This window comes from Tachyglossus aculeatus, chromosome 15 (genome assembly GCF_015852505.1).
Source record: "Tachyglossus aculeatus isolate mTacAcu1 chromosome 15, mTacAcu1.pri, whole genome shotgun sequence".
NCBI classification, from domain to species: domain Eukaryota; kingdom Metazoa; phylum Chordata; class Mammalia; order Monotremata; family Tachyglossidae; genus Tachyglossus; species Tachyglossus aculeatus.
Genome location: NC_052080.1, coordinates 23,340,940 through 23,367,844, shown reverse-complemented (window position 1 = coordinate 23,367,844; position 26,905 = coordinate 23,340,940). Strand labels below are relative to the sequence as shown.

The window sequence follows — 26,905 nt, the reverse complement described above, 5'->3', positions numbered from 1 at the left end:
GGCGGTCTGAGGCCGGCCGGAAGGAGTCCGTCCCGGGGGGCGCATGCGTGTTCCGGCCGGCCTTCTACCTGTTTTACACATAGAAAGCGATTAGTAATCAGGTTGCCAACTTGTACTTCCCAAGCGCTCAGTACAGTGCTCTGCACACAGTAAGCGCTCAATAAATACGAGTGATGATGTTGGTGATGATGATTGAATGAATGAATAAACGCTGCACACAGTAAGCGATCAATAAATGAAGGAATGAATAAACGGTATTTTTTTAAAAAAGGGGGGGGCGGTCTGAGGCCGGCCGGAAGGAGTCCTTCCCGGGGGGCGCATGCGTGTTCCGGCCGGCCTTCTACCTGTTTTGCACATAGCGATTACTAATCAGGTTGCCAACTTGTATTTCCCAAGCGCTCAGTACAGTGCTCTGCACACAGCAAGCGCTCAATAAATACGCCTGAATGAATGAATAAACGCCATTTAAGAAAAAAAAAGTGGGGGCCCTGAGGCCGGGCGGAAGGAGTCAGTCCCGGGGGGCGCATGCGTGGTCCGGCCGGCCTTCTATCTCCTTGTACAGAGTAGGCGATTAATAATTAGGTTGCCAACGTGTACTTCCCAACCGCCCAGTACAGTGCTCTGCACACAGTAAGCGCTCAATAAATACGCCTGAATGAATGAATAAACGCCATTTAAGAAAAAAAAGAGGGGGGCCTGAGGCGGCCGGAAAGAGTCAATCCCGGGGGGCGCATGCGTGGTCCGGCCGGCCTTCTACCTGCTTGTACATAGTAGGCGATTAATAATTAGGTTGCCAACGTGTACTTCCCAAGCGCTCAGTACAGTGCTCTGCACACAGTAAGCGCTCAATACATACGATTGATTGATTGATTGTACACCGTAAGCGATCAATAAATACGACTGAATGAATGAATAAACGGTATTTTTTTTAAAACAAGGGGGGGGGGGTCCTGAGGCCGGCCGGAAGGAGTGCGTCCCGGGGGGCGCATGCGTGGTCCGGCCGGCCTTCTACCTGCTTGCACATAGTAGGCGATTAATAATCAGGTTGCCAACTTGTATTTCCCAAGCGCTCAGTACAGTGCTCTGCACACAGTAAGCGCTCAATAAATACGCCTGAATGAATGAATAAACGCCATTTAAGAAAAAAAAAGGGGGGGCCTGAGGCCGGGCGGAAGGAGTCAGTCCCGGGGGGCGCATGCGTGGTCCGGCCGGCCTTCTACCTCCTTTTACAGAGTAGGCGATTAATAATTAGGTTGCCAACGTGTACTTCCCAAGCGCTCAGTACAGTGCTCTGCACACAGTAAGCGCTCAATAAATACGCCTGAATGAATGAATAAACGCTATTTAAGAAAAAAAAAAGGGTGGGGCGGTCTGAGGCCGGCCGGAAGGAGTCCCTTCAGGGGGGCGCATGCGTGGTCCGTCCACGTGGTGAGGGGGTGGCGGGAATGGCGTCGGGGTCCGGCGCGCGCCTCCTCCTGGCGGGAATGTCGGGACGGGCTGGGAGTCATCCCGGCCTGAGGCGATCTCTGTGCGCGGCCGCCCTCGACGACGCCGCCGCCCCGCCGTTGGAGCCGCTGCTGTCCGTGTGCGTCCGGCGGCACTTCGTGCTGGGGCCCCGGGAGCGCGTGAGGGAAGGCAGCCGCGTGCTGCGGGCGGGCCCGGGGCCCCGGCTGGGCCCCGCCGGCGCGGCGCTGAAGCAGAACCTGTCGTCGGAGTGGTGGGCCGGCCTGGGCCCGCTCCGACAGCGGGTGTTCCCCGTGGAGGCGGCGCTGCAGGCCCACCCGACCCGACCCCCGACAACGCCCGCCCTCAGGGTCGTCCCCGACGCCCCGGACGCCCGCCTCCACAACGCGCCCGCCCTCAGGGCGGACCTCCTACACGGTAACCATTCATTCATTCAATCGTCTTTATTGAGCGCTTACTATGTGCACAGCACTGGACTAAGCGCTCCCTTCAAACTAGGAGAACCAGCGGGGCTCGGTGGAAAGAGCACGGACTCCGGGGTCAGAGGTCGTGCCTTCAAATCCCGGCCCCTTCAGCTGTCAGTTGGGGCGAGTCACTTCACTTCCCTGGGCCTCAGTTCCCTCATCTGTAAAACGGGGATTTTTTACACAGTCAGCTGTGTGACTTGGGGCAATAATAATAATAATAATAGGCATTTGTTAAGCGCTTACTATGTGCAAAGCACCATTCTAAGCGCAGGGGAGGATACAGGGCGATCAGGTTGTCCCACGGGGGGCTCACAGTCTTCATCCCCATTTTACAGATGAGGGAACTGAGGCCCGGAGAAGTGAAGTGACTTGTCCGAGATCACACAGCAGACATGTGGTGGAGTCGGAATAATAATAATAATAATAGGCATTTGTTAAGCGCTTACTATGTGCCAGGTACCGTTCTAAGCGCTGGGGAGGATACAGGGTGATCAGGTTGTCCCACGGGGGGCTCACAGTCTTCATCCCCATTTTACAGATGAGGGAACTGAGGCCCGGAGAAGTGAAGTGACTTGCCCGAGATCACACAGCAGACATGTGGTGGAGTCGGAATAATAATAAAAATAGGCATTTGTTAAGCGCTTACTATGTGCAAAGCACCGTTCTAAGCGCTGGGGAGGATACAGGGGGATCAGGTTGTCCCACGGGGGGCTCACAGTCTTCATCCCCATTTTACAGATGAGGGAACTGAGGCCCGGAGAAGTGAAGTGACTTGTCCGAGATCACACAGCAGACATGTGGTGGAGTCGGAATAATAATAAAAATAGGCATTTGTCAAGCGCTTACTATGTGCAAAGCACTGTTCTAAGCGCTGGGGAGGATACAGGGTGATCAGGTTGTCCCACGGGGGGCTCACAGTCTTCATCCCCATTTTACAGATGAGGGAACTGAGGCCCGGAGAAGTGAAGTGACTTGCCCGAGATTACACAGCAGACATGTGGCGGAGTCGGAATTCGAACCCAGGACCTCTGACTCCAAAGCCCGGGCTCTTTCCACTGAGCCACACTGGGCAAGTTGCTTCACTTCTCTGAAGTGACTTGCCCAAAGTCACTTCTCTGAAGTGAAGCCACTTTCCAACCCTTTGAGACTGTGAGTCCACTGTTGGGTAGGGACTGTCTCTATAGGTTGCCACCTTGTACTTCCCAAGCGCCTAATCAATCAATCAGTCAATCAATCAATCGTATTAATTGAGCGCTTACTGTGTGCAGAGCACTGGACTAAGCGCACCCTTCAAAGCGGGAGAACCAGCGGGGCTCGGTGGAAGGAGCACGGACTCCGGGGTCAGAGGTCGTGCCTTCAAATCCCGGCCCCGTCAGCTGTCAGTTGGGGCAAGTCACTTCACTTCTCTGGGCCTCAGTTCCCTCATCTGTAAAACGGGGATTAAGACTGTGAGCCCCCCGTGGGATCACCTGGTAACCTCCCCAGGACTTACTGGGGAGTAAGCCCTACAGAGAGCTCACCTCCTCCAGGAGGCCTTCCCAGACTGAGCCCCTTCCTTCCTCTCCCCCTCGTCCCCCTCTCCATTCCCCCATCTTACCTCCTTCCCTTCCCCACAGCACCTGTATATATATATATATATATATATATATATATATTTATGTGTTTGTACATATTTATTACTTTATCTTTTTATTTATTTTACTCGTACATATCTATTCTGTTTATTTTATTTTGTTAGTATGTTTGGTTTTGTCCTCTGTCTCCCCCTTTTAGACTGTGAGCCCAATGTTGGATAGGGACTGTCTCTATATGTTGGCAATTTGTACTTCCCAAGCGCTTAGTACAGTGCTCTGCACACAGTAAGCGCTCAATAAATATGATTGATTGATTGATTCAAGGCCCTGCTGAGAGCTCACCTCCTCCAGGAGGCCTTCCCACACTGAGCCCCTTCCGTCCTCTCCCCCTCGTCCCCCTCTCCATCCCCCCCCATCTTACCTCCTTCCCTTCCCCACAGCACCTGTATATATGGATATATGTCTGTACATATTTATTACTCTATTTATTTATTTTACTTGTACATATCTATTCCATTTATTTTATTTTGTTAGTATGTTTGGTTTTGTTCTCTGTCTCCCCCTTTTAGACTGTGAACCCACTGTTGGGTAGGGACCGTCTCTATATATTGCCAACTTGTACTTCCCAAGCGCTTAGTCCCGTGCTCTGCACACGGTAAGTGCACAATAAATACGATTGATTGATTAATTGATTGATTATTATTAAAGCTGTAACTTGGACTTCCCAAGCGCTTAGCACGGTGCTCTGCACACTGTAAGCGCTCAATAAATACGATGGAATGAATGAGTGCTCCCCACACCACCTGTATATATATTTGTACGCATTTATTACTCTTTTTATTTCATTTGTACAGATTTATTCTATCATATTTCGTTAATATGTTTTGTGGTGTTGTCTGTCTCCCCCTTCTAGACAGTGAGCCCGCTGTTGCGTAGGGACCATCTCTAGATGTTGCCAACTTGTACTTCCCAAGCGCTTAGTACAGTGCTCTGCACACAGTAAGCGCTCAATAAATACGATTGCATGAATGAATGAATGAATTCCCCCCGCCTTACCTCCTTCCCCTCCCCATAGCACCTGTCTATATGTTTGTATGTATTTATTACTCTATTTCATTTGTACATACTTATTCTACTATATTCCGTTAATATGTTTTGCTTTGTTGTCTGTCTCCCCCTTCTATTCATTACTCTATTTATTTTATTTTGTACATATTTATTTTGTTTATTTTATTTGCTTAATTTGTTTTGTTGTCTGTCTCCCCCTTCTAGGCAGTGAGCCCACTGTTGGGTAGGGACTGTCTCTATATGTTGACAACTTGTACTTCCCAAGCGCTATATGTTGACAGCTTGTACTTCCCAAGCGCTTAGTACGGTGCTCTACACACTGTAAGCGCTCAATAAATACGATTGAATGAATGAATGAATTTTGGGGTTTATATTTTTGCTCCATCTTTCCTCGTGTGTCGGTCACCAATGCTTCGAAACACTCTTATTGTGAACCCCTTGGGGAGCAGGGACCCTATAATAATAGTAATGATAAGGGGCGGGACACCTAATAGTTACTTTAATCGTTGTGGGGTTTCAGTTTTTCCTTTTATATTTTTGTGTCATCTTGCCTCATTTGTCTGTCACCAACTCGTTGAAACACTCTTTGTTAAATTATGAACCCTTTAGGGAGCAGGGACCCAATAATAATAATAATAATAATGATAATGATAATAAGGCACGGGATACCTAATAGTTATTTTAATCTTTGTGGGGTTTCACTTTATCCTTTTATATTTTTGTGTTATCTTGCCCCATTTTTCTGTCACCAACTCTTCGAAACGCTCTTTGTTAAATTGTGAACCCCTTGGGGAGCAGGGACCCTATCATAATAATAATAATAATAGGGGACGGGACACCTAATAGTTATTCTAATCTTTGTGGGGTTCCGCTTTTTCCTTTTATGTTTTTGTGTCATTGTTCTTCATGTGTTTGTCACCAACTCTTCGAAACAGTCTTTGTTAAATTGTGAACCCCTTGGGGAGCAGGGACCCTATAATAATAATAATAATAATAATAATAATAACAATAGGGGGTTATAATAACCTAATAGTTATTCTATAGAATAGGTTATACTATTATAATACTATTATACTATTATAATACTGTTATACTATTAGAATAACCTAATAGTTATTCTAATTTTTGTGGGGTTTCACTTTTTTCTTTTATATTTTCGTTTCATTTTTCCTCATGCGTCTGTCACCAACTCCTCAAAACACTCTTTGTTAAATTGTGAACCCCTTGGGGACCAGGGACCCTATCTCATCTGTGTCCTTTTTCGGTGCTTTACACCGGCGTGGCTCAGTGGAAAGAGCCCGGGCTTTGGAGTCAGAGGTCACGGGTTCGAATCCCGGCTCCGCCACTTGTCGGCTGTGTGACTTTGGGCAAAGTCACTTAACTTCTCTGGGCCTCAGTTCTCTCATCTGGAAAATGGGAATGAAGACTGTGAGCCCCGTTTGGGACAACCTGATCACCTTGTAACCTCCCCTGCGCTTAGAACAGTGCTTTGCACATAGTAAGCACCTAATAAATGCCATCATTATTTTCAGTGCTTAGAACAGTGCTTGGCCCATAGTAAGCGCTTAACAAATACCATCATCATCACCACCACCAAGTAGCCACTACTATTTGGTTTAAACTGGCTATTAATCTAACACTGTCAGTGTTGAGGCTATCCAAGTATAAAATACTTTCTTTGTTAGTAGTTTCACTAATATTGTTGAGTGCTTAGTACAATGCCTGGCACACCATCAGCACTTAACAAAGACCATTTAAAAAAATATCACAGTTATTGACTAGCAAATCCATAGAGAAGCAGCATGGCATAGGGGCTAGAGCAAGGGCCTGGGAATCAAAAGTCGTGGGTTCTAATCCCCACTCCACCACTCATCTGCTGTGTGATGTTGGGAAAGTCCCTTAACTTCTCTGTGCCTCAGTTACCTCATCTGTCAAATGGGGCTTGATACAACCCAACCCGATTGGCTCGTATCCACCCCGGCACTTAGTACAGTGTCTGGCGATAGTAAGCGCTTAACAAGTACCTTAATTACTATCATTACTGTCATCCTCATACTTTTCAAAGATGTGAAATAACTGGAGTTTTGTTGTTGTTTTTTTGTCGGGGGATAGGTGCTTTGGAGCAATATGTGAACTGCCTGGATTTGGTCAATAGGAAGTTGCCTTATGGTCTAGCCCAAGTCGGGGTGTGTTTTCACCCCATTCCTGATGCTGGGAATGGAAATCATGGCATCACAAGGTACACAAGTTGTCGTTTTTAATCAGTTTTTAAAAGTTCTTATATCTTGAGAGTGCTAACTTACTGACCTTCCCATTATTTAAAGAGTAGGTGAAAGGACGGTTTCTTCCCTCGTGTGGTTTGCCCCTCCAAGAACTGCAGGACAGTGGCTTGATTTCTGGTTGCGTCATCGACTCCTGTGGTGGAGAAAGGTAACCTAACCAGATTTCAATTGAGAAACTTCATTTTCCCAGTGAAATGATTGTGTCTTTTCCCACGTGACTTCTTACGTCTAGCAGAATTGAATAACATGGTTGTGTTTCATGAGTTGATCATCAGTCGTCATCATCAGTCGTATTTATTGAGCGCTTACTGTGTGCAGAGCACTGTACTAACCGCTTGGGAAGTACAAGTTGGCAACACATAGAGACAGTCCCTATCAATATCCTTAACATTTTGAATTAGCCCTTGCCGAAACCTATGTTTGAATTTTGATTTTTCAAGTGCCTTTAGCATTGCTGGTGGCCAGGAGCAAGGCAAGTGGCTCTTGCACGACAAGTAATTTTGGTGTCTGCTGCTGCATTTCTTTTTCATCAGCTATATCAAATGTCAATCTCAGAATAAGTGTTACAGCAAATCAGTTTAATATTCAGCTGGTGCTTCTCTAAAAGGCCCCAAGCTGTAGAAATTTACCAAGAGATTCTAGGGTTGGTGATCATTAGTGGCATACAATAATTTGATTTTACTTCTTATTTTTTAGTTTGCTTTAACTCCATCAAACTTCAGTAGCAGCGACTGTCAGGATGAAGCGGGCCGAAAAGGAATCAAATTGTACTACAGTTTTCCATGGGGAAAGGAGCCGATAGAAGATTTGTGGAATCTAGGAGATCATGAACTTTTACAAATGTATCCTGGAAATGATTCCACGTTGCATGTAAGATTTCCCTTACTTTGACTATACATTTATAGTCAGGGTTAACCTTATGGCATGTATTTTTTCTCCTTAAAAGAGCTAATTGTTAAAAAGGATTAACCTTATGGCATGTATTTTTTCTCCTTAAAAGAGCTAATTGTTAAAAGGAAGTCGATTTAGGGCTTAAGGCAAATAGATAGTTATATTGAAGCCCACCCCTTGTGCTTATCTTCTTGGATTTCTTCTTGGATGCCTTCTTATGTTGTTTACTGTTGAACAATTCCATGTACGTTATTTATTTTGAATTCTGCCATGATTCTGAGGTCATACCGCCAATTCTTATTCCAAGTGATTACTTTTTATGTGGTATGTAAATGAAGTAACTTTGGATCAGTTGCCTATACAAGCAGTTCTGTTTGTATTCTTGAACCTCTTGAAACATAGTAAGAGCGTAGCAAGCACCCCTAACATCATCATCGTGATGTTAAGGATAATAGTTGTTTCTTCAAACCCAATGTGTTCTAACCAGACAGATGTGCATTGTTGGAAGAATGTTCCTTAAATCCCGGAGAGTGTTTTTTTTATCTAATATGCAAAAGGAAAACGTGTTGTTTTGGAAGAACTGACTGCAGAGCCCATAGTATAGTGGTTGTTTGCATATGATATGGATTGTTGGCTTTAATCCAGTTTATTTGGGACTGATTGTGTGGAAAATGATTATTCTTGTTCGATACTTTGCCATCTGAACCAAGAGCCCTGTTTCCAAACAGGTTGAACACGCTTTTCGGTGTGGTCTTTGTAAATCGGTATTAAGATGAGATTTGTAATGCTGTGGAACTACCTTTGCTACTTCTGTTCCTGTACTGATAATTAATTAACTTAGTTTATCCCCTTAGGGGGACATGGCCACATTCCTGGCATTATTATTATTAATAGTAGTAGTATTTAATACAAATAATACTATTTGAATCATTGATGTTGTATGACCAGGAAGTCTGCCACTTGCACAGTGGCCATTGCTGCACATCCCTTTCTGGGAAACAGAGAGGAGTGGCACTGTTGGTGGTTCTGAGGTTTGTTGGCTCTGGTAGTCAATGTGACCTAGAGGAAGGTTTTCTTCCCCTCATCATCTGGGAGGACTTATTTGCTTCTCTCCTGGGCACAGAGGAAAGAACTATTTTTATTTTTGTTCCCACAATCAGTTGTACGTATTGAGCACCTACCGTGTCCCGGACACGGTACTAAGCACATGGGAGAGTATGATCCAAAACAGTCGGTACCCTTGATCGCTGCTCCCAAGGACCATAATAATATTGTCTTCGTAATTTGATTGAGAGCCATTCAGAATGCAAGATATGCCGGCCGGTACTTTCAGTACTTACTGTGTTTTTCTGTCCTTGTTTCCACCGAAGGGCCGAGATGGAAGAAAAAGCGTTGTTCCTCACGTTCTCTCTTTGAGTGGAGATCTAGACCGAGGAGTCCTAGCTTTCCTCTATGATTCATTTCAGCAGTCAGAGAGCTCCCTTACAAGAAAAATAACTCTGCAGAGAAAGGTGCTTTTGGGGGGATTCAGAAGAAAAATGTGGGAAGCCAAAATTATATAATTACATCCTAAAGGTTTGTGACAGTTTTTGCCATCTTGAAGTTTCAGCTTCCAAAACCTTAGTGTCCCATTAGTTTCATGTATTGCTCACTTGTCTCTGGGCTTTGCATGACCACACTCGTTCCGTGTAAAATTATAGAGGCAGTTAAATATTCAGAAAGACCTTTTTATCGGTAAAAGCAATAGCAAAATCTTCTCAGGAGTCCAGGAGTTACTAGGATCCAAACTAATAAGAAAGCTGTATCATGAAACACATCCTGATATCATGAAATGTATCACGTATTCAGCACTTAGAGCAGTGCTCAGCGCTTAGCGCAGTGCTTGGCACGTAGTAAGCGCTTAGCAAATACCATCATTATTATTATGAAACCATAACGCTAAAGAATTACAAAAATATTACAGAGTGAATGGAAAAAGATGATAAAACCTTTAGGATGGTAATGCCACTTCACTTGGCTACAGTAGCAGTGATGTTTTCTCCAAAAGCAAAGCAGTAGATTACGTAATTTCTACAGTGCAACTCTCAGGTCTGGTTTGGGAGAAGCAAACAAGATCATTATTCTCTTTCAGAAGTACTCTCTCCATAGATGCTCTGTGTTTTTACTCCAGACAGGGCAGCAATTGCCCTAGTATCAAATCCTAGAAGTTGCTTAGGTTTTTCATGTGGCAACTATTAACAATCACTTAAGATCCTTGGTGCCTCTTGGCCTGACACATGATACAAAGTTTTCATACATGGCTTTCTGGTGCCATTAGATTTGGAAAGTTGGATAAAATAGCTTGGCCAGTTATTCCAAAAGAGGGGTCTTGATTGTACAAGATGTTTGTGTCCACAAGTTATCTTTAATTTCTCCCACTATATGTTCCCCTGAACTTACTCTTACAAGAGTGTTCTTAGGGTTTCCAGGTTCAAAGACCTGAGGTCACTGGCCCTGTCCCCTGTCCCTGTGATCTTAATGATCAGTGCTTTGTCTTCTGAGGTCAATAAATGCTGTTTTCTCTTGGCAAGTGGCACTCTCGGAGGTTTCTCTGGCCTCTGTCTCTTGGGCCATAATTTCCTTATTTGGCCATAATTTCCTTACTTGGCATTTCATGGAAAGTTTTAAAATATGGATCCACATTTATGTGCATGCTTGGGCTATCTTATGTAATCCAAAGTACAATGATCTTTTTTTTTTATTTCTCATGACCACCTTAGGTACTTAAACTTCACCCTTGTTTAGCCCCTGTTAAGGTGGCATTGAATATAGGAAAAGGCCCAGTTACGGAGTTGAGACAGGTATGTAATAAAAGGTCCTTTTTTTGAGTTTTCTGTTATAGATCTGATTATATTGTCCATTTCATTTTGAAATGATTTTCTAATTGCATCACATTTTGTCAAGCTAGTATATTTGCATAGGCAAGGCATATAGTTTTAAAATAACACAGTTTCAGGGATGGCTTTCAGGCTGTTAACGGTTGTGTTGTTTCTCTAGGTTTGTCAGGGATTATTTAATGAATTATCAGAAAATGGAATATCCGTTTGGCCAGGTTATTTGGAAGCCATGCACTCTTCCCTGGAGCAACTTTATTCAAAGTAAGAAAATCTATCCTGGTAATGAAAAATCTGTTTGTACACCATTTCTCAGCATGTAACAAAGCACCCATTTTGCTCATCATAAACTCAGGATCAGTAAAATTCTTTTCAGTGGATAAAAACAAATAGTTATTTCATTCACAAATCAGACTGTGTCCAATCTGATTATCTTGTATCTACCCCATTGCCCAGCAAAGTGCTTAGTAAATACCATTTAAAAAAACCCCAACAAAATTAACTGTGACTTTTCTTTTCACAAAGCTCCTTATTTATGCTTTTAAGGCACTTTTCTGCAACTTTTAACTCTTACTTTCCTTGTTTGCTAGGGGTTTATCCCCATCACAGCATCTGCCTTTGCAGAAACAGATTAAAAAGTTTGAGGGCCAATTCGTGTTCCTCCCAATCAATACCTGTGTCTTTCTTTTTGGTCCCTGCACTACTCATTTGTGCATGTTGGGTGAGACATTAACTCTAGTTAATTGCAGATGGTTGCCTAAAAGGGAACAACACACCAGTCTCTTCACTGGTGATCTGAAAGATTTAATCTTCCTTCTAAAATGCCTAGCTTTTACCAGAGAGCAAATTCAAGCCCTGGAAAAATTTGGTTTTCTTATTTGAGCAGTTTCAAATAGAACCTGTTTTTTCCACAGAAGAAAAGGGCAAAATTTAACCAAATGTAAGGGTTTTTTGTGTTAGTTTATTTTTATTTATGCTCATGCGAGTGTTAGAAGAAAGTTTATACAGAATCAGCATTGCCTGGTGGAAAGAGCACAGGCCTGAGAGAGGACCAGGGTTCTGAGCCTGGCTCTGATACGTGTCTTCTGCGTGAGTTTGGACCAGTCACTTAACTTCTCCGGGCCTCAGTTACCACATTTATAAAATGGGGATTAAGACTGTGAGTCCTCTGTGGGACATGGACTGTGTCCAACCTAATTATTGTGTATCTACCCCCAGGGCTTAGTACAGTGCCTGCATATAGTAAGCACTTAACAAATACCATAAAAAATTTTTTGATTGTTGCAGGAGAAATGATCAGTCATATAAGGACTGCTGGGAAGGACTCTGTCTGGCCCGTTAGGGCCGGCCCAATTTCCTAACTGCCTTCAATACAATCTGACCTACGGTCAAATCCAAACTGCCATTTCTAGTGACCAGTCCCACAGATTTCCACCTGTGCCCAGTTTGGGGAGAGAATCTGTTCAGGGATCTGTCTCCCCTCTTCTTTTGGAAGCCCCAAGTATGGGGTCCATGCCTGGCACAGGGAATTTCGGGAATTGCCACGGGGCACACGTTATTGGAGCTGAGTTACCCAGGCCACGTGACGGCTAAAAGGCAAGGTGGGAGACGTCCTGGCTGGCACAGCGTTCAGAAGTGCCCTGCCCCGCTCTGACAGAGGCAACCCAGCCTTCCGAGAACTCATTTGTAAATAACCAGGGTCAGTCTTTCCACTGGGAAGCAGAGAATCGGAGTTGTGCCTGGGGGAGGCCACTCACTGTAACTCTGTGGTGAGAGATTATTATACTTTTTATGACTCCTTTCCACTTCGTTGCCCATTGGTTAATCCACGTGTTTCTCCTTTGCCCCTCTTTCCTGGAAGAAACCTTCCATCCTCTTTGGAGAGAGGCCTCTGTTTCTACTGTGGCTTAGTGGAGGAAAGAGCCCGGGCTTTGGAGTCAGAGGTCGTGGGTTCTAATCCCGACTCTGCCACTTGTCAGCTGTGTGGCTTTGGGCAAGTCACTTAACTTCTCTGTGCCTCAGTCATCTCATCTGTAAAGTAGGGATTAGGACTATGAGCCCCAAGTGGGACAACCTGATTACCTTATATCTACCCCAGCGCTTAGAACAGTGCTTGGCGCGTAGTAAGCGCTTAACAGATGCCATCATGATTATTATTACTGCACGTGGGGAGGGGGCTGTACTGGGCTTTGTGGACCCCTTAGGTGGTCTGTTCTGTACCAGGCCCCCAATTCAGATTGGCCCCCGAGCAATAAACAACTTCCCCAGAATCCTCCACCTTGCTCGGTGTCTTCCTTTACAGTAGCTGCATTATTTTTTACGAATCGATTTTGGAAATTCAACCACAGTTTGTTTAAAGAACTGATGGATTTTTAGAATTTCAGTTTCAGCTTTTAGAAAATGGGAAATTCTCTTGAATTATCTTGTAAATACGATTCAGAAAAATCTAGATTTTAGTCTTCTGGAGTGACTTGGGAATCTTGCTATCGGGTTCTGTGTTTTCAAAAGAGGTGGTAACAGCATCCTAACGCCTGACTATGCCCATTTTGGGTAGCACCTGCTCACCCACAAGGGCAAAGGGCAGGAAAAGATGCCCTCTTATCTTTTTGTGAAAGGGCCTGTTTTTCCTCCTACATTCTTGCTTGCATGAAATCTCTCAGGCAAGAGTATTTATTATCTGCATAATCGAAGGACAACTGTTTGTACACCACAGCGCAACTTAAGCCGAATGGTGCAGTGAGAAAGAGAGTACTGTTGGAACTTGTGATCTATGAAATTTTAACTTTTTTTTCAGGTATGATGAAATGAGTATCCTCTTCACAGTTCTCATTACTGATGTTACTCTGGAAAATGGAGTAATACAACTGAGAAGCAGAGACACTACGATAAAGGAAATGATGCATATTTCTAAAGTTACAGATTTTTTAACCAAGTATATTTCAGCAGCCAAAAATGTATAGGTTAAAGTTTCTTAATAGTTTGTTTCAAGCTGATCGTATTTCCTGTATCATCTCCTCTGTCGAGGCTGCTGCATTGACAAAGATGTATTCAGTCATTTTTTGATGCTTCATCATCACTCCTTCCATCCCAAGTCCTTCAGTATCATGAGATGGTGATTTGAAGATGGCAAGAATGAAAATGGGAATATTGGGACACTGAATGATTTGAACAAGCCCCATTGGCAAGTCCTCATCAGTCTGTGAAGGCAGCTGAATTGTCTGTTCCAGGACAATATATTCCAAGCTGGGCTAAAAATCATTTTTGGAAAGGTATCTAAATAGATGTAAGCCAGCCATATGAGTAAATATATGTGCGTGCTCTAAATATCTTCTGGTATGTTTCCTGAAGATTTGAAATGTCAATCCTTATGCTAAATTAACTGGAAATGCTTTTGGACTCTTGGTGAAGATTACTCCTAACAAAGCTAGCAGCATCCTTCATTTTAGCCCCTTCAGAGAAACTTTTGCACAAGGAGACGAGGCCATGGTTACGACGCAGAAATTTCCAGTAGATTTTTGTCTTTACTACTGATCTGCAATAGAGATAGATTCTAAAATGGTTCCAGGAAGTGCAAGGGGCGTCAACATGACAAAGGAAAATCCCAACAGCTTCTCCAAAGTGGAGCAAGCTCTGGAGTGGAGCCTGACAGTGTGAAACATGCTGTATGTGATCTCTGCGTATCAAATGATGATATGTTCTTAGCAGAAAAAGGATAATGGGCTCTTTAATGTATACATGGGGCAGTCCCGAACCCTAGGCTCTGTGACTCTGCTCCAAGACAAGGAACTCCAGGCCTGAGAGATTACATTTGTGGGACCCCGTCAGAGATTTAGGGCCAGATGCAGAGAGAAGTTGACCCAAGAGGGACAGTCAACACAAGGTAGTGGTTTCCCTTTCAGATTAGAAACAATATAAACTCTGGCGACAATAGCTTTGCTTTTATCTGACTAGATTTGCAGCTCTAGGGATAAGAGAATCCCAAAGGAAATCTGCTGAATCCTTCCAACTCCTTTGATCAGAGTTTGCACCACTGAGCTCTGGTAGCACCTGTTCTGCTTGGAGGGAAGTTTTGAGTGCAGGGGAAGATTAATACCAAAAGTCTGCCAAAATTTAGGAAACGGGGGAAGAGGCCCAAAGCACATCTGAAAGTCTTTTGTTCTTCTACAGTTTGGGCAACACTTTTTCCGTGCATTTTCCAGGTACCTTGTATTTCAAAGTTTTGAGCCATCCATTTTTAAGCTTTATTCTGTGTTTTCATTTGTGGTTTGTCTTTTAGAAATGGGAGGAGAGAAACGTAAAACCTAATTAAGGGAATTCCTTGAGGGCAGGGACCACATCGTATTCTTTTGTTGTGCTCTCCCAAGAACTCTGCTCTGCATGCAGTAGGTTTTCATTACAAAATAATTGATTTCCTGTAAAGATTTCTCCATGTTGAAACAGCATCTAAAATTCGTCTGTGGGAAAAAAAATGGAGATAAATAGTAGAATTTATCAACAAAGTGGATGGGTTGTTTTTATAAAAGAAAAGACTTTTACAGATGGAGTTAGCAGCGTTCTTTGGGGATGGGCTTGAGAATTGGTCTAAGCCGATTGGAACAAAAGATCAATGTTCAAATATGCAAAATGAGGATCGTTTGGTTTGTTGTCAAACTGCCAGGTTAGTGATATTTTCAAATGTTTCATTTCATTTTTTTACATATAATTGTTATATAAAAGAAACTTACCTTGAGAAGTTGTTTTATTCTTTCAGATTTCATCTGAGGATCTCAGTATATATCACTCTTGTGTCATTTTCACTTCTGGCACTTTTTCTGAAAAAGTCAGTCAGAAAATTCGTCAGGTGTAAATAGCCCATTTAGACTTGCACAAAGTCAAGTTCAGCTTTGTCCTTGATTTCAGGGGCATGAGCTTTCTCCTCTAGGCCATTCTCTGTGATAATCCGTATATCATATCAGTCTATATGTGTGAAAACTCTAGTGTGGACTTTATGACACCACTTCCTCCAAGATAGTTATTTTGGTTTTGGGGGGCTTTTTTTTTTTAATGTGTGTGGGATGGCTGTCCTCTGCCCACAGTTTCATAGTGGTGTTTGCTGAGGTTTGAGAAAGTAGTCACCTCACCAGATGTAATATTTACTTACAACAGGCTATTGCTGTTTTCACAAGGCCAGGCTCTCTCCTCCACTCAAATCTAATCTTTTACTTCCAGAGCATGGCTCTCCTACCTTTCCCTGAAAGTAAGCTGCGCCACAAAAAACCTCTCCTACCCCAGCTCTCTAATATGGTCTTAAAGGCCCCCCAAATTTGCCTCTTTTGGGCTTCCGTTATCTTGACCAAGCCTGGCCAGGAGGGAATTTTATATTGAGAAAGAAGAGTCTTAAACTTAGGGGGGAAAAAACCTGGAGAGCTACAGTTCACTCTCCCCTCCTACTTCTCCTCGTGTTCCGTACCGTCTAGGAATGGCAGAACTCAGGATGCCGCCTCTTTGATTCTCATTCAACCCATTTGGACCTCTTAGCTGGCTTCCCTTGAATATCCCACTTTACAAAGTTCTAGGCCTTTGACTAACATAGCGTGTTATTCTGTAACATCTTGGGGCAACATCCCTACCATACTCCTTAGCCAGCTGGTTAACGTCTTCATTGCTTTAAAAATAACTGTATGAGGACTTCTTCCTTCACTAATGTTTTTACTTATTACAGAATAAAAGAGAATTTTGAGTGTGCGTTTGTTTCCCTAATGTAAACGAGACTTCGAGGAACACCCCCATCACATTGGTTCGCTACTGTATTTTGTGGTTGTGTGTCTCCTCTGAGTCTTCCTTTACCAATAACTATCATTACATCAATCACTCATTCGAAAACAGTTCTTTTATTTTGATTGTTCTAATGTAATTCCCTGATGATGAATCAGGAATTTAAAAGTGTTTATGATGGCATTCAGTAAATGGGGAATGGAGGATTTTTTTGTTTTTGTTTTTAAATGGTAGTTAAGCGCTTACTATGTGCCGGGCACTGCACTAAGCACTGGGGAAGATGCAAGGTTGGACATAGTCCGTGTCCCAACTGGGGCCACCGTCTTAATCCCCGTTTTACAGATGAGGTGACTGAGGCACAGGGAAGTTAAAGTGACTTGTCCAAGTTCATACAGCAGGCAAATGGAGGAGCCAGGATTAGGACTCCAATCCTTTTACTCGGGGACCTGTGCTCTTTCCACTCGGCCACACTCATTCTGCTAAGGATTCATTGCCAACTAGAGCCTGTGTATCTGAAGACAAGCCAGAGTTGCTCTTCTGTGGGTTGTTACACCAGTTTTACTTGAGGCTCTGTTTTCAGTCAATCAATTAATGGTATTTATTGGGTACTAACTATGCAGAGCACTATACTAATCTATCTCTGTCCCTTGTCCCCTCCTAGATTTCTGCAGTTCCAATCCTGCCTACTGTTCCCACCTCACACTTTGGCTGCTAGGCATAACTGTTCCTATGTGCCTCCCTCTCCCACTTGCCCTGGGGACCTGCTGCCACTTGGCTGAGTTGCTTGCCACTTTCCTCCAGCATTGCAGCTTCTGCCACCCACTGATTTGGATTTCACTTCTCTCATTCCATCCCCTGTCCTAGCCAGCGTGCCTGAGCCATTGAAAAGGTGGGGAAGACAGCTAGCGGAGTCACAGACAGACAATGAGATATAAAGGAAAAAAAGAACGGAGAACAGAAAGGAAGATGGAGACAAGAAGGAGGGGACCAGGAGCAGAGGTGGTCAAAGATGAGATTGGGGAAAAGGGGGCAGGGATTATAGGCCCACTGAGACGGCTGCATGCATACACACAGCTATGCCTGCAGAGACACACACATAGGTATATAGAGACCCACTCAGACCTGTACAGACACAAAATGTAAACCGACTCGACTGCCACCCGGGGATTGTTGCCTCCGCCAACTCCCAAGATGTGCTCTGGCCAGGAGAAATTGTACTTCCCCGGTGCCACTCAGGGAGACTTCTAGGCTGGGCTCCTGGTCAGACAGCAGGAGTCTGCAGACCAGCCAGGGAGCTTTGCCACACGTACTAACCCCCAGCTGGTGCCAGGCTCAACCTCCCTGCCAGTTGGGCCGGGCTGTGATAGCCTCCAGAGGACAGTTTGCCACCTACTGCGTGGCTGTCTCAGAACCGGCCTTTCCAGTCAGGCAAGGGGATTCTGGCCCAGTCATTTGTTCAGTCATACTGGAAGATCCCTTCTCTGATCCAGAAACGGCTACTCGGGCATGCTGGTGATAGTGGTAGCGACGGCCTCATCGCCGCTGCAACTGAGCTGTTCTTTCCCACCCCCGACCGTTGTATAAAGTGGAGGAAGGAGGAGGAGGAAGTTCGGTCCACCAGAGGGGCAGTGATGCCATTAAGATGCCATTCTTTTAGACTGTGAGCCCACTGTTGGGTAGGGACTGTCTCTATATGTTGCCAACTTGTACTTCCCAAGCGCTTAGTACAGTGCTCTGCACACAGTAAGTGCTCAGTAAATACGATTGATTGATTAAGGGAGTGGTGTCAGAGCAGGAAAGCTACCATTCCAGCCACTATACCATGAGGATGCTCTTCCTCTTTCAGGCGACCCATAGGACCTACTGGCCAGGGTGGCCTCAAAACAATTTTTCCCAATGCCCTAAAGAGAAATTTTTCATTCATATCTACCTCTGTGGCCCCTGTAACACGTTCAGCCAACCTCAACCCATGGTAAACAGCAGGGCCTTGACAAACATTAGTGAACGAGTAAAGTACTTCCAGGTTGAAGCTCTGAAATAGCTGGGAGAAGGGCATGAAAGTGGAGGAATGTAAAAGAGACTTTGCCTCATGTCATCTGAATTTCCAGCCTCAGGCTTCTTATCTCCTTGTCCTGGGATCACTTCCTTGATCAAGATGCTGGTGTACTCCACCTCCTGAATGCTGTTCAGTCCTGGGTTATAGACAAATTCACAGGAGTTGAAGAATGAGCCTCAATAGTGTTGACGGGCCTTGATGTGGCTATGGATGCAGTGCTTTTCAGAGAGCTCTTACCTCTTTGGTTTCTGCTGATGTTCTCATATATTGCTCCCTTCTTGATTTCATTCCTGCCATTCTCTGGACCCTGGTTTGTCTTGGTATTTCCTGCAGTGAGTTATACATTGAGCAATAAAGAAGATTCAGTAGAGAAACTTAGTAACACTTTTTTCTTGATATTTCTATCTGCGTCAAATCTCCAAATTCTGGATTAAGGAAACTTCAGCCCGATGGAAGAATGTCCCTAAATGACCGTAAGCCATCTGAGAATCAGAAACATCTACTCCTCCAAACTGGGAGGGCCCTGGAACATAAAGCTTATTCACTTCTTTTAGAAGTACCTTTTTCCCCAATGGCTATTTTTCCTGAGATGTGCAGACTTCCCTTTTTTCTTTACATGAAGTAAATCTGCCTGGTGTGGTTTTAATAAGACGCAATTGAAACCCTCTTCCCAGCACTTCTTGGGGAATGTGAGCACTCCCTTACCAAAACATATTTTCTATATGCCCATTGTCCCGCCTCCTGCTTTTCCCTTCTTCCAAGGAGGGCAAACTGTAATTCTACACTGTGTTTAGGCAAAGGCTCAGTAACTTCTTTGTTCACTATGCAGGATGATGAGGAAGACAAAGGAAGCAGGGGAGACAGATAACTTCCTGTCTTCCTGTTCAGATTTAAAGAGACAGAAAGACAATCAGCCTCAGGGAATGTAAGGTTAAATTCAATTTACGTGTACTTGGAGCACTGATACGTAAGGAAAAGCACCCAAAGAAACATACTGCCACAATGGAGGGTTACACAAAAATATAGGTACAGAATTCTTAAATATAAATTATTCTTAACTACTTACCATATAAAATATAACGTAACTTGTCTGTTATATTGTCATGTTATACTCTCAACCGTTTAGTACAGTCTGCACACAGTAAGCACTTAATACAAGTGATTGATTGAAACATTTTAAAATTATGAAAATTATGAAATCTTGGAACTCAAAGCCCAAATTCCCTAGTGATTTATAATACCCCTTCACATTACCCAGTTTTCCAAGATCACAGCTATTGCATTAAACAAGGTTTTAGTGTATTCTTTGTTCAGGAGACAATGAGAAACTTTATAACCCTTCCATTACCTGGCCAGTAACTTCAAGAGAGTACTGATTTATTCCCGGCAAAAAGAGAAGCATGATGTTGTTCAGTTGGCTTTCTGTTTGTCTTGCAAGACGTGAGGGGGCAGGTTGGTTAAAAATCTTTAGGTTAGTACATTTTTGTAACTTATTTGGTAAACAGATATGATCTAAGTCCCCACCATTCCATTAGATGCTACAGTGTGACTGTCTAGAGGTTGAGATGTATGTGGAATTGGAAGGGGTTTAATCTAGTTTCATCTGGTTATGGGATTGGGTGAAAGTGAATATGAAAATCAGGCCATCCAGAAGTCTCTTGAAATAAAGCTAATATCAAAAGCCAATAGCAATAGGATTCTGTTTTAAGGTAGCTCATTATTCCACTTCTGTACCCTAATTTTTTTGAGGGGTTGGGGAATTTCTAGACATTGGGAGGGAGGCTTCTCCTAACACTAAGGATTAACTTCCAGTCAGTTAATCGTTCATTGGAATTTATTGAGTATTTACTGTGCGCAGAGCATTGAAGGAGAAGCACCCACTCAATAACCGGGAAACAAAACTCATATGGGATAGAGGGAAGGGAATCCCTGGAGTTCCTTTGCTCTTTCCAAGGTTGGGAGAAGGAGATAAACTATGAAGTTGGCCATTTTACGATCAATTGTTTTGGCTCCTCAACCCTACATGTAGTGGAGACCCACTGGTAATAAGGGAGTTTTCCTCTTCCAGGGGTTAACACACTAAGTGCTTAAATACCTCAGGGTATTGATTGTTTATGAAGAAGTTATGAAGGAAGGGAATGTTACAGTTGAAGGAGCACAGGTTTGGTAGTTGTAATACTGCTTCACGTTACCCGGTTTTCCAAGATCACGGCTCATGCAGCAGGAGCAGAATTTGGTATTTCCAGCTCTGCCCCTGATCTGCTGCGATACCTCAAACAAGTCACTTAACCTCTCTGTGCCTGTTTCCTCATTTGTAAAATGAGAATGATTTGCCATCCTTACCTGGGAGGACAAAAATAATATAACCAACATGAAAGCATTTTGAAAAATAAAAGCACTAGGTAAATGGAAGTTCATATAAGAAGCATAAATAACTTACTTATTTTGTACTTGGGAAGGATCCAAAATAGAACTATTAGAATTGCTGCTATTGTCCCCAGTAGAATCCCAAGAGGCACTAGCAACTGACAAATAGCACAACTCTCACCTAGGTCATTGCAAAGAAACAGGATATTATTTGATAGTTGCACATCCTCCTCAAAAATAACTTTTCTGTTGTGTCTTTGAAAGAGCTCACCTAGCTGCTCCTCAAGTATTCTCTAGTAGCATTAATGATTTCAGAATCACAGCATCTTCAAATTACACAGGTAGAATGGACCTTGAGAGATTGTCTGGCCCCAAATTTTCCTAAAGATCTTCAGGGATAATGTCTCTACTAGGTCTTTTGGTAGCCTTTTGCAGGGTTTTTAAATCACTTTGGCAGTCAAGTTCTTATGTCCAACCAAAAACTCTTCAGTTTTAATTTAAGTCCAGTCCTCCTCCTTTGCTTCTCAGTAGGAGAAAACAACTTTCAACATTTTCCTCACCAAAACTGCACATGTACTTAAATACTTTAGACTGTAAAACCCTTGTGGACAGGGAATGTGTCTACCAACTCTGTTGCACTCTCCCAATCACTTAGTACACTTAGTATTCTGCACACAGGAGGTCCTAAATAAATGCCATTGATTGATTGTCAGTTGTCACTCCAACCTTCCACATCAAATTCAGCCAAAGTAAAGAAAAGCAACATCAAGATTTCTAAACTGTTTTTAAACGAAACAAAAGCTTTTAACCTCTCAAGTTTTTCAAAGAGAGAAGCAGCGTGGGTCAGTGGAAAGAGCCCGGGCTTGGGAGTCAGAGATCATGGGTTCTAATCCCGGCTCCCTCACGTGTCTTCTGTGTGACCTTGGGCAAGTCACTTAACTTCTCTGAGCCTCAGTTACCTCATCTGTAAAGTGGGGATTAAGACTGTGAGCCCCACGTGGGACAACACGATCATCTTGTATCCTCCCCAGTGCTTAGAACAGTGCTTTGCACATAGTAAGCACTTAACGAATACCATTATTATTATTATTAAGTAGACCTGGGTTCTCACAACTACTCATTAATTTTGCTGCCCTGAGAAGTTTATCAAGAATACTTCCTACTTTTCCTTCCTTCCCCTGAAAAGTTCCTGAAGGCTGTAGGTCTCTTTTCTTCCTTTTCTCCCCCTCGTCCACCTGGGCTGAAAAATGCCCTCTACTCTCCCCACCCAGTCTCTTTTGGTTCTGTTGTACTTTCCCATAGGCTTACAAGGGTGTACATTAAGTAGTTGCTCAGTAAGCAGGCTTTCAATTACCACTTCCTACATTAAAACAATCTTGCATCTCCCCTGTCCTCAAAGTCCTTGCTTTCCATCCAAAAAGACTTAACTTCTCTTTCAGTTTCATAGTAATAGGATAATAATATACGATGTTATAACCATGTGCCAAGCTTTGTACTGATTGGGTTGCTATAGGACAGGTTAGACATGGTCCCTGTCTCACATGAGGCCCATGTTGAAAGCCTTACACTCCCTTTACCACTTTAAAATAATCCTCTGTCCCTTCCCCAAATACTCCTCTCCCTCACAGGTCTGGTACAGTGACTGTCCTTTCCCCTCACGTTTGCTCTTCGAGCCTTTGTAGAGTGCTGGGGAGAGCAAATTTTTTTAAAAAATCACATTTAAGCATCAACTACGTGCCAGGCACTGTACTAAGACTGGGGTAGATACAAGCTAATCAGGTTGGACACAGTCCATACCCCATGTGCGGCTCAGAGTATCAATTCCCATTTTACAGATGAGGGAACTGAGGCACTTAGAGGTTAAGTGACTAGCCCAAGGTCACACAGCAGAAAAGTGGCAGAGCTGGGATTAAGATCCAGATCATTATGACTCCTAAATCCATGCTCTATCCACTATGCGACACTGCTTCTCCTTAATTTGGTATGTTACTTGTTCTGCTTATATGGTGGAATAATTTGTTCCTGACCTTGAAGATTTCTCATTTAGAAGGAAAGTCCGTTTTCTTGGACTCCTTTGCCTCTCAGGCTTTCCTCAAGTCTATCTGTCCAGCGCTGTAAGCCTGTGAAATCTTATTAACCTTTCCCTTCTGGGAAGATCTTGAATACAGTTATCATGTGATTAATCCTACTCATCTTTAGGTCCTCAATTAATTCTTCCCTGTTAGGAAGGATTAACTCAGGAAGTGCATTTTCCCCCAGCTGATTTATCTTACTTTCTCCACCAGGAAATTGTCCCCGATGAAATCCAAAGACCTGTGTGATGATGTGTGGTGGGCTGAAATCCTTTTCAAGGAGACACATTAGCCAAGTCTTTGATCACCCCCAGATCCCATTTCAACTATGGTGAGTTGACTAATGAAGTTTTCACTTCTTGGTTTGTCTATAACAGACTCCTACTTATGGGCAGGCAATGTGCCTTCCAACCTTGTTATATTGTACTCTCCCATGTGCTTAGTACAGTGCTCTGCACACAGTAAGCACTCAGTAAATAGGATTGATTGATGTTATTCTCTCCATCAACCCAGCACTCTCTATCTACTGGCCTCCTATTTCTTGGACTTTGAAGCATATGTAGCTATCCTTGATGTACACCACATCACCGCAAACATTTCTTTACCCATTTTTCCCAAACAATTGATGATTTCTAATGGGCAACCCGCTTCTTTCCTGCTCAGCTTCCAATGGAGAATTCTGAGAGCTGGTGTTTTTTCTTTGAATGATTGTATCAAAGTCATTCTACAGGCTCCCATGCTAGGGTAGGAAATACATCAAAATAGGGTAATAGTACACTTAATTGTTTCCTTAAACATTAGAGCTCAGTATTGGAAAGAACTAAAACGTGGGGAACTGTGCCAGTAACACGAGTAGATAGCTAGCAAAAGTCACATTTTTTGGCAGTGTGTTAAGTGTTGTATTTCAGATAAAGCTGGTGAAAAGTTATCTGGTGCCCTTGGCCTTTGAGGAAGAAATAGAAGGCAATGAAAGAGTAATATTGGACTTTGTGAATCTCAATTTTTCTTACTTTGGGGTTTGTGGGTACTAATGAATGATATCTTATGAAAGCATACAAGGTGGAGTCTTAATAATAATAATACTAATGATGGCATTTGTTAAGCGCTTACTATGTGCAAAGCACTGTTCTAAGCGCTGGGGAAGTTACAATGGGATCAAGTTGTCCCACGTGCGGCTCACAGTCTTAATCCTCATTTTACAGATGAGGTAACTGAGGCTCAGAGAAGTTAAGTGACTTGCCCAAGGTCACACAGCAGACATGTGGCGGAGCCGGGATTCGAACCCATGACCTCTGACTCCAAAGCCCGGGCTCTTTCCACTGAGCCACGCTGCTTCTCTGCTTCTTCTTCTTTAATACTGACAAGCTATCCATTCTTGAATTTTAATCTATTTTTAGTATTATCATTATGTTATAAAAAGCACTTACCTCTTAATGGGATGCTGGCACTGTGGCTGTATCCCGTATAATTGGGAAACCTGTTTTCAGCCTTGCATTTGTATCCATGTAAATCCCGGTTATCGTAGTTTGTTAAGTTAAATACAGCGGGCTCCCTCACAGTCTTGGAAATTGTTGGGGACACACTAGAATTTCCCTTGAAGAATGTGTAGTTGATAGGCAGTGATCCATTAAGTGAGAAACAATGCAGTTCCACATGTTGGCCTATTTCTGTACTAAAAGGTTTGAGTTCCAGTTCTGGTGTAGAGACGGGATCTGGAAGAGGAAGTTCACTTTAGTTTGTGAGTGATGGGAAGGAGCAAATTTAGGCTAAAATTTCATGATCCCAATTCACCCCTGCTGATTCCAAAGTAACAACATTCCAGTTCTGTAATTCCGGTATGCCCACACTAGTTCTGAGGGAGACTATTCCTGGATTTAGCCATCATAGTTGTTAAGAAAATTGCCGGGATCACATGGTTGCCAACCTTTTCTCTTTTGAAGCTAACACTGGTTGTGCCTCAGCTGGTACGTACAACTGTTATGTACCAGGATTTTTGTGGTGGTTCAAAGCTCTCACGGAGTGGCGGAGACATTTTCCTTCCCTTTGCAGCTTTCTCCAATCTAACAAACACCCTGCTCGTCGATTAGCTGGGTTCAGTAATTTTCAGCTCAGTAGAGTTGAGCTTCCCCTTTCGTTTCAGTAAGACTGTATCCATGTGTGTGTGAGTCATGCTGAGAATTATTTGCGTGGTTTGTTTGTGAAAATACAGTCGTTCTCTTTTTCTTATCCCTTGCCATTAGAGTGAGCACAGCTCGGACACATGGTTAAGAGACAGGCATGCTCTATCACCAACAGGACAGGTGCCCGAGTTATTTTGCAGTCATTTCTGAGTGTAGCCATCTCCTACAGGGTAACTACCGACCCTGAGGCTCAATAGCTAAAGTGTATAAGTTTGTAACAAGGATATATTTTTTAGAGATCAACTGTAACACAATTTAAGCAAGTTTAGAAACTTACATAATAGCAGTGTCTAATGTTACCCCTGTGCAAGACCCAGGCCTCTTGTGCCGTAGGTTTGTTATAAACCTAAACTGAATGTATCAGTGCATCATTTGATATTTATTGATCCCCAACTTGGCCCGTGATCCTGTTTTAGGCACCAGGTTCTGTATAAGTGAATAATTGAAGAAGGCCAATGAAAACAGGAAGAAATCCTAATAATCCTAACTACCATAATTATAGCATGCTCACCAAAGAAAATAGGGCATTTTTATGTACAGCTACTGAAAGTTCATTATTTACTGCTACAAGCAAAGACAGTATGTTCGACTTACATACAAAGGTGAAGTTGAAGTCGTTGCTATATTTCTTATCACTGGAACCTTGCAATTGAATCTTGCATTTATATGTACCCAACTCACTGGTGTTTGAAATAGTTAACTTAAACTCTTGTTGTTCTTTTCCCATCTCAGGACCAGACTCTTTTATGCATTTATTTCCTCTGAATAATGTGTACTTGACAGAAAACGATTTCGTCTGGGCGACACAAGATAGAGATGCCGTCTGGCCCTTTATGACCTCATTAGTTTTAGAGGACAGAGTAGGTCGAGGCAAATCTCTGAAGTCTGCAAAACAAAAATTGAAAATGCGTATTAACAGCCCCCTGTGATTCCCTCCATAATTACCCATGACAAGATAAAGATGGCAATCCAGGAGACCCTCTTTTCTCTAAGGAAAGAAGTGGGAAATCTGTTACGCTCAGCCAGGCTTTCACCCATCCTGAGGTCAGAGTTTGTGCCGAAGTACTGTAGTAAGCGCTGGGGTGGATACAAAATAATAAGTTTGGGCACATCTTCATTTTACGGATGAGGAAACAAGCCCAGAGAGGTTAAATAGTCCAAGTCACACAGCAGCACGGGGGCCCGTGCTGAGACTAGAACCTGACTCCTGGACTTCCAAATCCAAGCTTTTTCCAGTTGGCCAAGGTGTCTCCCATAGCATTACAGTGTGCTGAGCAGAGCACAGCTGCTACTTTGAAAATTGAGGTCCAGTAAAATTCTGCTTCTTCAGGAGCAAAGTCCCTGCCATACGGAGGGGGTGCTTTCAACATTGGCCATATAATAATAATGGCATTTATTAAGCGCTTACTATGTGCAAAGCACTGTTCTAAGTGCTAGGGAGGTTACAAGGTTATCAGGTTGTCCCACGGGGGGCTGAATCTTGTGGGGGTGGGGGTGTTTGTGACTGCAAAGAAGAATTCAAAAGGTTTTAAAACACAAAGCTCTTATCATACCAATTCAAACCAATACTAATATCTACTAAGGGGCAGATTTAATTGTTTAAATGAAAATTTTTGTAAAGGCAGAAGGGAAATGAAACGTACCTTGTCCGGCATCCTTTCGATTGTAGTCCCACTGAGCTGTTTGTACTGTGAGAGAAAAATGACATTGAAGAAACAATAGTTATATTCCATTTTGGAGTCTGAGGCAGCAAAAAGATAATCAGGGTTCTCACATTTGGTAGAAGAGAAGAGGATTTTCAAAAGGAATAGCATGGTCAAGGGGTTCAGCATTTTTCCGAAGATCAGAGAGGGTGGC

General features: G+C 43.3%; 2 protein-coding genes across 3 annotated transcripts; one reads left to right on the top strand and one right to left on the bottom strand.

Moving 5' to 3' along the window:
- The first annotated feature begins 1,445 nt into the window (after positions 1–1,445).
- On the top strand, positions 1,446–16,343 carry POLG2 (DNA polymerase gamma 2, accessory subunit). The gene is made up of 8 exons (XM_038757148.1): positions 1,446–1,881; positions 6,686–6,812; positions 6,898–7,003; positions 7,552–7,725; positions 9,117–9,257; positions 10,506–10,586; positions 10,783–10,883; positions 13,414–16,343. Exons 1-8 carry the CDS (start codon positions 1,446–1,448, stop codon positions 13,577–13,579), a joined length of 1,332 nt encoding a protein of 443 aa, XP_038613076.1. The 3' UTR covers positions 13,580–16,343.
- Positions 14,811–26,905, bottom strand: MILR1 (mast cell immunoglobulin like receptor 1). 2 transcript variants are annotated; one of them, XM_038757101.1, is made up of 9 exons: positions 26,823–26,905; positions 26,692–26,736; positions 25,643–25,933; positions 24,296–24,580; positions 20,870–20,977; positions 18,667–18,756; positions 18,460–18,565; positions 15,344–15,430; positions 14,811–15,073 (listed from the first exon to the last, which is right to left on the bottom strand). In XM_038757101.1, exons 1-8 carry the CDS (start codon positions 26,878–26,880, stop codon positions 15,373–15,375), a joined length of 1,041 nt encoding a protein of 346 aa, XP_038613029.1. In that variant the 5' UTR covers positions 26,881–26,905; the 3' UTR covers positions 14,811–15,073; positions 15,344–15,372. The 2 variants fall into 2 exon arrangements, with proteins under 2 accessions (XP_038613029.1, XP_038613030.1); XM_038757102.1 differs by lacking the exon at positions 20,870–20,977.